Source organism: Mesitornis unicolor, unplaced genomic scaffold (genome assembly GCF_000695765.1).
Source record: "Mesitornis unicolor isolate BGI_N332 unplaced genomic scaffold, ASM69576v1 scaffold13283, whole genome shotgun sequence".
NCBI lineage: Eukaryota > Metazoa > Chordata > Aves > Mesitornithiformes > Mesitornithidae > Mesitornis > Mesitornis unicolor.
The window spans coordinates 22,037-37,692 of record NW_010176756.1 but is presented as its reverse complement, the minus strand read 5'-3'; the positions used below and the strand labels follow the sequence as shown (position 1 = coordinate 37,692).

General features: G+C 40.4%; 1 protein-coding gene across 2 annotated transcripts in view; it reads right to left on the bottom strand.

Annotated features, from left to right (window-relative positions):
• Nucleotides 1-15,656, bottom strand: part of TEX10 (testis expressed 10) — a 53,748-nt gene that overhangs the window by 18,777 nt on the left and 19,315 nt on the right. For both annotated transcript variants that reach the window (XM_010181821.1, XM_010181822.1), the window contains exons 7-8: nucleotides 15,359-15,534; nucleotides 14,300-14,477 (exon numbers count right to left, since the gene is read on the bottom strand). In XM_010181821.1, the coding sequence (XP_010180123.1) occupies nucleotides 14,300-14,477; nucleotides 15,359-15,534 (354 nt within the window). The remainder of the gene's footprint in view (nucleotides 1-14,299; nucleotides 14,478-15,358; nucleotides 15,535-15,656) is intronic.

Sequence of the window (15,656 nt, the reverse complement as noted above, 5' to 3'; positions counted from 1 at the left end):
GCACTGCGGACTCGGGATTTTTGCTGTAAGAGATTGCTGCTTTCTGCTCTTACAAGCTTGTGAAACTTCAGAGCTTCCGAATGCAACTTTCCAAGCCAACTATCTGCCTCAGATCACTTTTTCCCTAATTTCTCTCTGCTAACAGCCAAAAGGCTTAGCTCATGGATAACAAAATTCTAGAAAGCTTGTTTTTCAGAATTTTTTTTACAGCTCTGTGTTTCAGGAGCAAAAATATCAAATTTGGAATACCTTTGTGCCAGGCACAGACATTTTGCCACCCCAAGAAAATCCATCCACAACATTTCAGCATCCACAAAAATGACAGCTAGAATATGCACGTGCCTGAAGCTGCTCAGAAAGAAAGAAAGAAAATGTCTTTAAATTAAATTTAAAAAAAAAAATCAGGATTTAATCAAACTACAACGTAGGATAATTAATTCTAGGAAAAAAAATAAAAGAAAAAGAAAAGAAAATCAGAGGTAGGTGAGAGAGAACAAAGAAAGGCTTTAATAAATAAAGCTCCCACTTCACACTGTATCCTCAATGGCAAATCCTTATTTCCAGGCGTATTTCAGGCAGCCCAGTGACTCTGTGGTGCGGGCAGCTCTGTACGGACCCTTCTGGTTCCTGGGAGGCCTTTGGTCCTCCTCTGAGCCTGGCTCACTGCTGCTTTTTCTCAACCAGCAGTCTCTCAATCTCCTTCCAATCGTGAGGCTGCCACTCGGCTGCCACCGCGAGTTCTCCAAAGACAAAACCCCTTGGCCACGACCAGTGGTCTTCTCCCAGGAAGGAAAATTTCTTCCCTCCTTCCAAAGGGGTCCCAGTCCGTTTCATCACAGCAAAGAGATTTCACACACACTCAACCAAATCAGCAAGAGGTCTTGCAACCACTTTCCCGTGAGTTTCTACGTAAGGTGAACATTCACGCAAGAATTAGATCCATATATCAGAAGAGGGAAAGAAGCCCGTGTCCTGCTCAGCACAGGGGCAGAAGCTGCCTGAATGCAATGCAAAGGGACCGTGAGTCAGACTTGATCATTCCTTATACCAAAATAAGCCTTTGGAGCATGATGACACATTCAGGAGAATTTAGGAGTTACTGGAAACAGAAATACAAACTGTGATGTAATCACTGAGCAAAATGGTGTGAATACAAGAGGTTGGGAGGGATAAATCAGATGAGAAGCTGCAAGGGGAATGGCGGAGATGTGAAAATAAAATAAATCTTGGGCAGAAGACAGAAAACATGGAAAGAACCAGTGATAAGCCTAAATTCAGGGAGGAGGGACTTGCATGACAGGGCTAGTCAGAATCTGGTTTAAAATAATAAAATATAGAAGTATTTTTCCATGCAACAGTTACAGGTAAGAGAAGTGCCAAACTCCTCGTAACAGGTTTTACATAAACTCCAGAAGAGATGAACAAAATCTCGAATTCACATCAGGCCAGCAAACACAAACTGCAGTGGGTTCAAGAGATCCCCGGACAAGAAAAATCATTGCAAAGCTTATTGCTAAATGACTGGAAGTTTTTCCAACACTTCAGCTGTTGTGTTTTTCTACCCACATTTGACTGTCTGCACACTCCCAAAACAGGACAAGCATTTCAAGCATCCCCCCAGCATGACAAGCCAAGAGCCACCGCTGCAGACCCAAGAGGAAGCTGAGAATCACTGCTCTTCTGCCCTGGGAACACAGAGGCAGCGTAAGACACAGCCCCTGGGCAGAGCTATTCAGTGCTTTTAAGATTCATCTACAAGCAGAACTACGCTCACTCACACACACAAAACCAAGATCCCCAAATTCAGTTGCAGTTTACTTTTTTGAAAAAGTGAAAGCTGTTATGTACATAAAAGAAGACTCAATGTTAAAAGAGCATAAATGTTAAAAATAATCCAACAGTCAATTTAGAAAGTGACAGAGCAAATTGCCTATAATCTTCAGCTTGGCCTCTCTGCACATATACCTTAGAGTATGATAATATTATGAGTCATATCTTCTCTAAAAAAATCTATGCCTCGCTCAAATAATGGATGGATGGACTGATCAGTATTATGCAACGAAGGATAACACAGCCTGACCTGTTCCTGCCTTCTTTATTGCATCATCTATAACGTGAACACCATATGAGACATGAGATGGTTAAAACAAGTAGAAGAAAGGATTAGCTCACAAAATCAGGTAAACCAATAGGTTTTAGGCATTATATTGTCTCATCCTGCTTCTACGAGCTGCTAAATTAATACCCTCTTAAAAGGACAAGAAGGGAGTAGAAACACATTTCTGTAAGTATCATCAGATGAGGTATTAATTTACTTTTAGAACACAAAAACCCCCACATTACTCAGAATGGAGGCTTCTGTCATCCCATCTTCTTCTGCTAGTTATCACCAGCCCTAAAACAGTTCAACAGGAAGTCAAAGTGCAGTAACAGCGGTAAAGCAACACAGCTTCGTGTACCTTAAAGAGCGGTACAGACCCACACCTGATCTCTACTGCTCCACTTGCACTTAGTGAAATTGAAGTCAATCCTTTGCTTTCGAGACAGAAAATGCTAAATATTCTCAAAAATCAGTGCCCAAATGTTTCATACTGAATTCCTAAAGTTAGCGGGCACTTCTATGTACTTCTGTCCACACCTTTTCCTTGCCTCAGTTCCTCATCTCCAAGTTGGGAAAAAGATCACTTCCTTATCTCCTACAGCTGTGAAAATACAACCCAAAACTGCACAGGCAGGGGGAATCCCTTGTTTTCCAAGCAGGACACAATACAATAGACAAAACATGGAGTCTTCTACTGGCACAACACGGACAAAACATAACGTTATCTAAACACTGCTCCAGTGAGTGTGATGCATTCAATAAAAACACAGGATGGAAAAACGAGTTCGTGTAATCAAAGACCAGATAAGGATCTCCCTTACATCATAACAAATTAAGATCAAGACCAATGTCTTTCTAATATTACAAATACAGGCAGAACAGCATTACAGCATAGGAGAAGCTTGTTTAAATACAAGTCTAAGCAGTTGTCAATGGCTCGATTACTTTAGAACCCAAATGTCTATAATGCCGTTAAAGCTGCTCAATTTTGAGGTTCGTGTTAAAGGAAATCAAATACAAGCTAAAGAACACAGAACAACAGAAATTTAATTCAAGAACAGATCCTGATGTACTACAAATACATTACAAATTATTTGCAAAATCTTAGTTCAATATATTAAGACCACCGTGAATAACTAAGAACTACTTGCACTTTTAAAATACATTTTCAACATGCTTGTCAATTACATGCTAGACATTTTACAAAAATGGTCTGATTAATATGTGGGAGAGAGGTAATAAGCATATTATAAGCACCTTTTTTGAATAAGCTGTTACTGACAATGGGAACCTGTTATCAAATTGCACACGAGTGAGACCTCTCCAGTCAGCCAGCCCAAACCCACATTAACCATGATGAATTACTAGTTGAAATTTCCATAAGGTTACCTGCTCTCCACGAGAGCCTCTCTACTGAAGTTTAGAATTGCACCTCTAGGTAACCTGCTCTGTATGCCAAATGGTATTGAAAAGAAAAGCTGAATCTAATTAACTTAAAAAAATCACTGGTTCTCTTGCCATTAGCATAGTGAATATCTCTCAGTCACAGCAACTGCGCAGCGCATTCCTTTTATCTCTTGCTGCTGACTTTTCTTTCAGCTCCAGACGGACCTCACTTCATGCACTGCTGTTATTTTCAGGTTGGGCTGTACCACACAGTTGCAAAATAAAACAATTGCTGTTTGGGCACAAGTGGTTATATCTCCACTACAGACTACGACCTTTGTGCTTCCTGGCTTGAACCAGCTACCCATTGATTTCTGGTTCAGGTTTAAGGTGTTGGTTTTGACTTATGTAGTCAGAAGGAGTCTTTGGGTACTTTAGAGGTCTCTGACAGAAGAACTCTGATGAACCTTGCTGCAGTCATTTAAGACCTTATCCTTCCACTTGTCCTCCTGTAAAACACACTGCTTAAACTTCAACTTGGACAGCGACACATCTATCAAGCACAGCAAGTTTTGCTTAGAATTTGGGCTGAGTATTTTTGTTTGTTTGTTTTTCAAACAATAACAAAATGAAAAAAGTGTAAGGTATCTCAAGAACCCGAGTTCACTCTTCAAGTATTTTAAAAGTAAAACAAGAAAAAGTTAATGCAAGATTCACAGTTCTTCTGCGAATTGATACGATTACCCTTTTGTCATAAACGCAAGGGTTACAGAATTCAAGGAGTGTAAGATCAAGGCTCTGGGCTTTTAGTTCAAGGAAACTTAAAATCCAGTTCTTTTCACCTTTCAGGAAAGAACTTCCACCACCCTAACAGAGGATATTCTACCACAGGGTGTTCCTGAAGCTTTACTGAATTATTTAAACATCTGCAAGACAACAGCCTGAGAAACCTAACTTCACTTAGACTATTGTACGTGATCCCATTTTAAATTTATTTTACCAACCACCAATCACATATTTAAACCAAGGCATCCTACAATTGTTTCTTTACTTCTCAGTTATAAAAACACCCTAAAAGCAGTTTTCCCTCTATTTCTTCCACTGATACTTCTGTTCCACACAGAACATGTAAATATTCATAGGCACAGCCACCAGCTGATTCACTCATTTCCTGAAAACACCTAACTGCATTTCAGGCCTTAATCTTACTAATTTTTCACTGAGTTAATATAATTTATTTACATATTATTTACATATTATTATATTTACATATTTTTAAATTAAGTACCCCTCTTCAAAATAGTTCAATGACTAAGTCGCTGTGTTAGGAAATAAGAAATCAACCTCCCCTTCAGATGAAGGCAGTGAATCCAGATTTTTGCATCCTCAACAAGCGCTTTAACCACTGAGATGATAACAATAAACTGTCATTCAATCACATCAGGAGCAGAAGACTTCTGTACACCCAGCAGACAACAAGGGCACAAGAGCAGCACTCAGGCAAGACAAGGCTACAGGATGGAAATTACAGGAGTTCTGCCCATCTCTGATCAGAGGAGAAACTGCTGGTTCCTATCCCCAAAAAACTCTTCAAAAAGACCTCTTGTAACTTCAAGCAGCTGCACAACAGATTACAGAACCCAAACAGAAGGGAATTACCAAGATGAGATGGCATCCACCATGCAAAGGAGTCCCAGGGGAAGGCAAGGATGAACTGAACCGGTAGCAGTTGTGAGCAACCCACCAGCTGAGAACCTCCCTGACACTTACAGGCTGTGGAGTGGCACAGGGGGAAATGTTCTTGGGGTCTCTTGGCTTTGTGTTTTTAAAGTAAGTTTCACAGAACTAACTTCTGCAACTTTAAAGCCTGCACTAGGCAAACTAATACACACTATAACAGTGGACAGAATTAGCTGAAACAGTAGTATCTATGTCAGGCATGGGAACAGACAGAACAGTTTCTGAAAAGAAGAATTTCTGCCTTACATATCTCTTACAAATCTTAAGGGGTAGTTGCACATGAATATGCAAGACCCTATAATACTCAGGAAAAAGAATTCCAGAAACCTAATTAGCCACAGTGCAGGAACAAAGGTCCTTACATCAAGGGATAACTGGTTTAAAGGTAGGAAGTGGTGGGTAGAACTGATCAGCTCATACAGTGGCAGACAAACGTGACTGGAGGTTCATGAGTTCTGTGCTGGCACTGGGCTCCACAGCCTATTCAGAAACAACCCAGAAAAAGAGATTACAAAGTCCACTAGTAACATTCATGTTATTTATACTAAAGTACTTTGTATAGCAGCATGCAGCTAATCAAATCTACCCTCTCTTTTTCCTTGCCAAAGCTGTTTGGTCAGTTCATCTACTGCAGTCAGACGATGACACGCCAGCACCTCCAAGATGCTCATTCTGTAGTTCTGCAGCTCTTCAGGATGCAGCTGAGCAGCTCTTTTTGCCTGTCTAGGAGTTCAGTTAAGGCCTTGGAGTAAAATGGTTCTTCCACAATAGCCAGATTAATTAGATTGCTATCAATAATTTGTTTCTGCTGCATGAAACAGGGTTGAGTTTTCCTACACAACCCAGGACCGCAGATGTGTAGGACAAGACCCCTTAGCACTTGTGAATCTTCAACCTTGATCAACCAGGCACCGTGTTGAGAAAAAGTCTCTATGATCTGCAGCAAAGGGCTAAAGAAAAGGTTTCCTCTTTCTTCTGGTTTCCTGCTTCAATGGCTGGTGCCACCTATGACCTCTCAATGCAGTGAGTCTAGCGACAGCCCACAGTTTATCTATGAAGACAAAACTGCTCAGCTACTGATCATTACTCGTCACGAGCAGGAGACTTCCTCAGAGACACTGCCGTACCCTTCTCTGGAGCTAAGAGGACTCCATCCAAATTCTTCAGCTCACTGCTCTGGGGTCACTGCCCTGCTGAATACAGCCACGCCAGGACACCACTGTACAGATACAACTTCTAGCCAGACTCCTCACAGAATCATTATGACCGTCTAACATTTTACACAGACACCCGGCTGCGTAACTGGTAGCAGCACTGTCTGACAACCATTTCAAATGGTGCTCACGTGTAAAGGCACCTGGCAAATGTGACGTAATGGAACATTTATGGACTCGGCTGTGCTGCAGAGCTCAGCAAGTGTGTTAAATACATCCCAAATACTTCCATGCTCTCACTCTCAGGAACTGTGCGTGTATAAACAGCAATATACACTGGAAGGAGCAAAACCACGTACAAGCACCATACTAGGGCTGCAGTACCTTTATAGAACAAAAATATGAATTGTTCTCTTCCAGTGTAGGCAGGTACTTAGAGTATTATAAAAGATGTTCTTTTAAAACACTAAAAAAGCCCTGTGGCAATATTTATCTCAGCTTTGGCATAGTTTATTTTAATGAAAAATAATTTCTGTCAAATTGAAATGCAAATGCTTGAAACTGCAATAAAAGTATAAAAACTCAGGTTCCTGCATCAACTTAATCAAACCAGTCTTGAGTTACACTGTTAACGAGGATCAGCACTCTCAGCTCTCATACCAGTTTTTGGAGACAGGAAACCAAGAATGTCACAAACTGCCATTGAAATAGTTTTTAAAAAATTAAAACTAAAACTTTGAATACTTTTCCAACCCTGCACCCATCTCATCATTCACACCAAATTAGCTCCGGGTGGCACAAGTCCTGAACAGAAACTCTAGAGCAAGTGAAGAGTTTTTCCTCTTCCTTTTCCTCTAACATACATAAGCAATGGTTTGTTAGCATGAGGTTTTTGTTTTAACTTTCATTATCTCTTTTGAAGGATCAAGTGTTTCCTTTTGAAGATGCGGCAAAACACAACAAACATCTGCAAGGAATTACCTGGGATTTGGGGAAAAATACAAACCTTATTTTAAGCAAACAACTATTTGAGCTGTGCATTGTTAAAAGTAAGCCTGTCAGCTACTCATTAGCTCCAAGGCTGCAGAGGTTGTCTGAAGAAAAGAATTGCTTACACATTAGAAAGGAGAGCCCAGACCAGAAGAAACATTCGCTAATGAGCTAACGACATTTACCGCCCGGTGCAATTGTAAGCACGGCAACGTAATTCCTTCCCTCTTGGTTAGGAATATCAAACTAAATACAACCAGCCACCCGGGGACAAACTGAGAGGGCCATGCCCTCAGACACAACCTTAGCCTTCCTTCTCTCTCCAGTCCTAGCCCTCTGCAAAACCCTTGAGCAAGGAACAGGAAGTTTGCTGACCAGATGGGGATGGAGGAACGCACCAGAGCCCACCCCAGCATCCAGTTCTCAAGAACTATGGATCCATTCTGGTCTTGTAGCAAGGAAAATTGATCACTTTTATCCTTCATCCTCAGTGACACCCAGTCAGGGAAATGCCAGTGTTCTGAAAGCACGCTCTTCTTTTTAGTTTATATTCAATAGTGCCTTAAGCACTTCTGTTACCTTTTTAATACTCACCTCCTTCATTCTTGTTTCTAAACTGAAGGGTGTGAAACTACAGCCAGAAAAAGCACTTCACAGTGAACACAGACCTTACTATTCTTACATATTTCTTAGCAAGCCATTCCCGATTACTACACCCTCCTATACATGTATGCTGTTTGACTTGCTCTCCAAGGTGTACTGAGTTGACTTTCTATTGTATCATTTGAAATGGCTTGACAGTGGTTTTTTTCCTCTAAATAAGAACTTGGCTTATTTTGGTACAATTTTAATTTATTTATGTCTTCCTTTAAAAATTACACCGTTCTGAAATCTTTTCCACACTTCATTTGTATGAGAATTACTGTATTCAACTGCTCTATCACAGCGGCGTTATTCATAATAATGGTTACAATATCCTCTCCAGGTTCCTCTTTTTTTGAGGAATATAGTATTTTCCTTTTTCTTGTCTATAAGACAACATTCAGTAAGTCTTTTATGAAGCAGTATATAGACTCTTCATTACCTACATTTTGCATTCTCCCTGTGCCTTTTCAAGCTATAAAGTCAAAGGTTGCAGATCACATAACTAGGATTACTACTTTTATTTAGTCATGACTTACAAAGGAAGTATCTATAGAAAACTTTAAAGTCTATTAAAACCCTGAAACACCTCTGGGTACTATATGTGGAGACACAGAATTTACACTTTATACCACAGAGATGTTAAAATGTCCATCCCAGTTCTTTCTAAACACCAGATTCCCAAGGATAGCAGGAACCAACAAGCATGCCTGGCTGCCTGATGAGCCACCAGCTGAGCTCCCTCATTATTTAGAAAGCAACAGACTATTTTAAAGGCACTACCTCTTAAGGAAAGAGTCCATTCACAGTTAGGACAAGCAGAATGTAAGTTACCTCCCGAGTTATCTCAAACCTGCAAAGACCAGGAACTCCCACACAGTTTATGTCTTGCTGGGAGAGAGCACTCAGCTTTTATTTATATGGTCCTCACCCTTCTCCTTTTCTACAGCAACAGAAACAACAACTCTTTGCGAGACCCCTTAAGAGCCCCACAATAAGAAGAAATTGGCATTTGAAGCCATTGGAGGTCTCATTTATGGACAATCTACTTCAAGAGAGAAATGCCATAAACTAACTCCCATTGTTTTTTATCTAGGCAGTGAAATATTATCAGTTCAATTCTCTATTACAGTGAAATAATTTCCAGACGTGCTGCTTCAATGGATAAAAAGCTCCAAAAAACCTTAACTATTATACATAAGGCACACAAATAAATTGCATTTATGTAATTACATTGAACAGGTTTTTCCTTATCTGCACCTCAAGACGTGCTAAAAGGAGACAACTTTTCCTGTGAAGTCAACTTCCCAGTTTATATATTTGATCACAGTCTCATAATCTGCATTTCTCAATCCGTGCTTCACAGAATATATGACAGTAAATACTCAGATTATGTATTAATCACAAGTATTCTACCTTATACAAAAGGGAAGGAAAAAAGATTAATGAATCACTAAGTAGCAGCAAACAAAAACACTGAGCCTAACAAATGGTATTCCTGCGCAACTGCTGCAGTACAGACTTTGGTTTGTGAACAGCACAGCTCCCTTTTGCCAGACAAAAATAATCTACTACATACAAGAAGGTGAGTTTACATTTAATATGTTTCCATATTTGATTAAAAGACTTGCCCCAAAGCCAGTCTTCAGAAGAGTACTCAAAAAATAAGCATCTGCCTCACTAGACCTTTAAAAACCATTCTGAAGCAGCCCATCTGCTCTACAAACGTAGAATGTAGGCACAGAGGGATTACACCAAAAATCCTTTCCACCTCTACCTGTAATAGTGTTGAAGTTTATGACTTTAGTCCCTGCTAGACCATCAATGACATTTCTTCACTTCCTGGAAAGCACTACCTGTCCATACCCACATCCTCAAGGAATCACCAGAACCCCACTGTTGAGATGAAGCTAAGACTGGAATTGGTCCACTTGTGTCACATGTTATATTTGCCCACCCAACACTTAAACAATTTCTCTTCAATCAGCAAAGAACTACTATTTGATTATTTACCAATTATTCCAATAAACCACATTTCTCCCAGTCTGAAGTCATGGACTGTTTGCTCAAGTTGCTCCAAACCTTTCCTCATCTGTTTGTGTATGAAAAGGATTGAGACGAAAGATTTATATCCCAAAACCCTGGCACGCTTCCATCTCTCAGAACCCTACCTGCCTGGATTTATTGAAGTTACTTATATCTCGGGTCCCACACAGTGGGCACAAGGCAGGCATTGAAGGAGAACAGCAAGGAAATTAAGCCAAGAAAACACCTTCTGTCCCTCAGTTTCACCTGAAACTCAGCAGCTGCAGCTGGCCCAGTGACCCAAAAAGCAGCAACATCCGTTCCTTGGCACAGAGACCAATTAGGGTAAATCTGGCCATGCTCATAACAGCATCCAAAATGGGGTGGCTGCATTTCAGCTTTCTTTTCAGAACAGTCCTTGGCCTGTGCTAACTGGTAAAGCTTTAGTAAACAAACAAAAAGCACGACAAGAACCATCCTAATAATTTAACAGCATAACCACCTACCCATGCACAGAAACCTTCCCATTACATATGGAAATACCGACAACATCATCTTCATTCTCAGCACAAGGAGCCCATCATGGCTCACTCAGTGGGCTCCTGCAGACCACCTGGCTATTCATTTCACTACTGCAAAAACAGCAAGTGGAAACCATTGAACGTCTTAAATTCATTTCTAATAAACAGAAAATTCTGCAAGTTAACATGCAATAATTATAATTTAATGTTACCGCCGGGTAACATCGCAGCGCTGTGGTTTAAGCCATCTGGATACATTTACTATCTACTTTTATAGTTTACACATTAAAAAAAAGCTATGAGTTCCTGGACTTTCTACTGATTGCTCCTGCTATAACTGCAAGTATCTTATTATCATCCATATGTACTCTCATCAAATCCACCTTAACGTAGCTTCTCCCTGGCAAATATACATGAGTACATATGTGCATTCTTAGATGCATGTAAAAACGTACATGCTCCACCAGTCAAGAATAATGCAAAAATAAAGACTTCTAAAGAAATTAAAACCAATCACCAAATACAGCAGTGTGCCTCTGACACTACTGAATGCAGTCTATTTAAAGCATGACAGATAAGCAGGTGGCTTAGAAGAAAAGAAATTCATAAAGACTCCCCCCTCACCAAACAGAACATGAATGTACTGGAAGAAAAACAGTGCCATCTACTGACAATATCAGCTTTGCTCATAAATAACTGATTTGGATCAGTTCCTCTATGCAAAACTATCATCATCTAAAAAACCAGAAAGTGTCTGATGAACCAGATCATGGCACACAACTGTGAAATTATATACACATTCTGGTATAGTACCATTCATGTAAAAAACTCGCATGTTTACCTCTAAGCATCACAAGGGCTGTCAGTGATTACCAGAAGTTACACAGCCTCCTTACTTTCTTCAAGGCTTTACCTCTGGCACCCATTATATACTTTTGTCCAACCGGATTTTAAGCATCTCCAGTGAAGTATATTTATATCCCCTTCTTATGTAGCCTATTCTGGTGTGTATCTCTTCTTTTCAATAATTCTGCTAGCACTCAAACCAGATGTTTTTCTGACATTTAAGGTCTATATTTCTAATCTTACTAAAACTGTATTCTCATGGTTCCCCCCCCTCCCCAGTCTTATTTCCTCAACAATGCCAATTTCTCAGTCACTCCCCATTATCACAGTTTACAGCCTATGGTTCCCTGCTCTCCTGAAGGAGACTCAATCCAGCTTGTCCACATCACTCTAAAAGCAAGTCACAAAACTGGACACAATAATCCAGCTCTTATCAGAAAAATTAGTTCACGTATCCTGTGTACAATGACAGGTAAGAAGCTCGTAAAGCCTGGCTAAGGTTCATATCTAGAAAATGTACTACTGTTTCCCTAACTGTACAACTTGCTTCCCAAGGAATAAGACATATCAGACTCCTCTGCTCTTGAGAAGTTAATATGGCTACTTATCTCCCTCTCCAAAGCAACTTCTTATTTTGGACATACCTCTCAGCAGCCACTAATATTTCTGACACCATCTTGGTTCTCTAATTCATTAAGGCATCCCTTTTTAGCATAGAAAAAGTTAATAGTCATGATGAGAAAAAGCAGTGTTTCAAAAAAAAGATGCCACCTATATAGTTAAGAAGCTGAGTCACAGCTAAAATAATGTGTCATTGATAAATCCTATAAAACCCGTATTACGAGATTTTAAGTTGGCTATATATGTAAGAATGTATTTTCAATGCTGTTGCATTCACTTTGTAAGAGACTTGTTTTAATCTTTCCAAGGACTTGCATTATTTTCCAGATGTGTTTCTAAAACAGCCTTATCAAAAAAAACCCAAGACTCAATCAAAAGTACTCTCTCTTTTCCAAGTTTCATCAGAACTTGTAATCTTCCAGAAAAAAAGATGTTAGCACTTGTCAATAGAAAAAACTGCACTAGTATAACTACGTCAGTGCTTTCTTTCCATCTAGCTATTTCAGATTGACTTACTGGGTAGACTATCCACATCTTTTAATTCAATTTAGTTTAAAACATGTTCCAAATGCCACAACTTAAAAGTCAAAAGACTTTCTTTGCACCTCTGAAAAATGAAAAGTTAGTTCTCCTCCTCTGTTGTCAGGATGTAACCAACTTCTGGCAACACCACCACCCTCCAGTTGCCTCCTGCATCTTCTGCCAAAAGGATCAAATGCCCACAGCCCACCTGCAGCTTTCTGATAATCTTCAGAAAATGGTTATACCATTACTATAAAGATCTACACTGAAAATTCAGTAAAATCTAACAAAAAAAAAAAAGCACCTTCATGCTTATTACTGATGTCAGTCCTTACAATGACTGTCTTTGAATTGATTATGGTTTGCCACTGAATTTCCAGTATATGGCAGAGAATTTTTCATTTTTAGAAATAAACTTTGAGGTCCACCTTCCTAAAACTAGAAAGAATTTTGTTTTTATAGTGGTAATGCATTATGCATAGAATATTATAAATTCCATCACCATCACTTCATGTGTTAGTCACCTTATTCACATGTCAATATGAACAAGTCTGCATTTGACAGTACACTGTGCTGTGCCATATTTTAATTAAAATGCTGAAGTTCCAAAAGGCATTAAGAAAAAAATAGCTTCAAGCATATTTCACATAATCTTAATTCCTGTTTATTTATCCAAGGTTCAACAATATTGAGCAACAGAGAAAAGCAACTATATTTTTTCCAGAAGCAGCAAAGCAAAATGGCCTTGTGAAATCCCAGTAAGCCTTCCACTCACTCCAGTGGAACAGCAGCCGCTCTCCCTGACTTCACAGGCAAACCTACCCTCTTTCAAGACAGGACAAAACCAACACCATGAATAATTTCTAACACGACACTTGCCTAGCAACTATGATTTGACTATTTAAGTGTGGTAATTCTAGGAACAGTGAGTTTTAAACATTTGAAAGAAAGCAGAACACGAGAATACACACTGGTTGGTTAATTTGCACTACAGTGTCAGGTCAATCTGTTCACAAGAAAAGGCTGCAATCAGTGGCAGAACAAAGACCACCGGTGATGATATTCTGGGTAGAGGGTGCTCAGTATGAGGTAGCCTTACAGGCAAATGGTATCATTTTGTTATCAAGCACTGGAGAAAAATCGGTCAGTGTAAAGACAGAGTCAAAGTAAAAGGCTATAAGTAAAGTTTGATGGAATCACTAACTTTCTTCCTGATGCCAACTCTTGCATGCTATATTGATCTTTGTGTGCAAACCAGTAACAAAGTTCAGTATGCATCTCCCATATGAGAAAAGGCTGAGAGAGTTGGGTCTGATTAGTGTAAAGACTGAGTGGGGAATCTCATTAATGCTCATAAATATCTAAAGGGTGGGTGTCAGGAAGATGAGACCAGGCTTTTCTCAGTTGTGCCCAGCAACAGGATGAGGGGCAGTGGTCACAAACTGGAACACAGGAAGTTCAACTCAATCATAAGGAAAAACTTTTCACTGTGAGGGTGACAGAGCACTGGAACAGGCTGCCCAGCAAGGTTGTGGAGTCTCCTTCTCTAGAGACATTCAAAACCCGCCTGGATGTGTTTCTGTGTGATCTTATCTAAGTAATCCTGCTCCAGCAGGGGGGTTGGACTGGACGATCCTCAGAGGTCCCTTTCAACCCCACCATTCTGTGAAAGTTCACACTTAACGAACAAATAACGAAAAAGCCACAGTTTGTTTTTAACAGCAGACCGAGAAGCCCGTTCACCGCCGTACCTCATGTGCAGTATCCCGATGAGGGTGGCGGCCAGCTCGGAGGACATCCTGCCCATGATGCAGCAGCGGCTGAGGCAGGAGAGCAGGCTGGCGGGCAGGCGCGGCAAGAAGTACACCAGCTGCACCAGCCGCCGCTGGGCCTCCGCCGGCAGCAGCACCAGCGCGCCATCTAGCGGATCTGCCGGCACACGGACGGGGTTAGCACCCGGGCCCTTCCCGCGCTTTTGAACACAAAATTTTGAGCTTCGCGACATTTTCACAGCTTAATCCCTCGTCTTTCCTAACCATCTGTTTTATAGTTAAGAGCCTGTAGCACTTGCGGAAGGGAGGACAACGAATCATTGAAGGCGGGGGGGAACAGAAGCAATATCCAGAGGCAGATACTGCAAAAACTGAAGCTTCTAGTCTATCAAAGTCCTGCTAACTTGAACTGAAAATTTTAATCTTTTAAGATTAAAAAAATAATTATTTTTAGATTTCAAAAAACTTTCCTTCTTTAGGAAATGACACACGATGCTGGTGCAGGCTCTAGAGCACAAGTCTTATGAGAAGCTGGGGTTGTTTAGCCAGGGGGAGGGAGGCTGAGGGGAAACCTTATCGCTCTCTACAACTACCTGAAAGGAGGTTGTAGTGAGGTGGGGGTCAGTCTTTTCTCCCAAGTAACAAGCGATAGGACAAGAGGAAATGGTCTCAAGTTGCATACGGGGAGGTTTAGATTAGATATTAGGAAAAATTTCTTCCCTGAAAGGGTTTATCAGGCATTGGAACAGGCTGCCCAAAGAAGTGGTCGAGTCATCATCCCTGGACATATTTAAAAGACAGGTAGATGATGTGCTTAGGGACATGGTTTAGTAGTGGACAGGTTACGGTTGGACTCAATGACCTTAAAGGGTGTTTCCAACCAAATAATTCTATGATTTTAACCTTTATTATAGAGGTTAATATATATTAACGCCCCTGCCTCACACACCAAGATTTTACATTAGCTTTTTCCACGTATTGCAACTTCCCTGCCAAGTGACAGACAAAATTTGGTATGCTGTAGCTTAAAAGTCTTACCGTATATTCGAGCAGCAGTAGCTTGTAAACTTTGTAATAATTCCTTGTTCGAACGAGAAGCAGCAGAATGAATGATATCAATCAGCTGATTTGAAAGCTCAGGGTTTCTCAAGCCAAGCAGAGCAAGTTGCTGAGGTAAGCCAGCCAACCAACGAGATAAAACTTTACTTCGACTCCTAAAGAAAGAGGGAAAATTAGTTGGGGAAAAAGAACCCCAACAAAACCAAACAAAACTAAAGAACCCACAAACTGACTCTTTCTAGTCCTGACTAAGTTGCTTTAATGTCAGGTACAAATA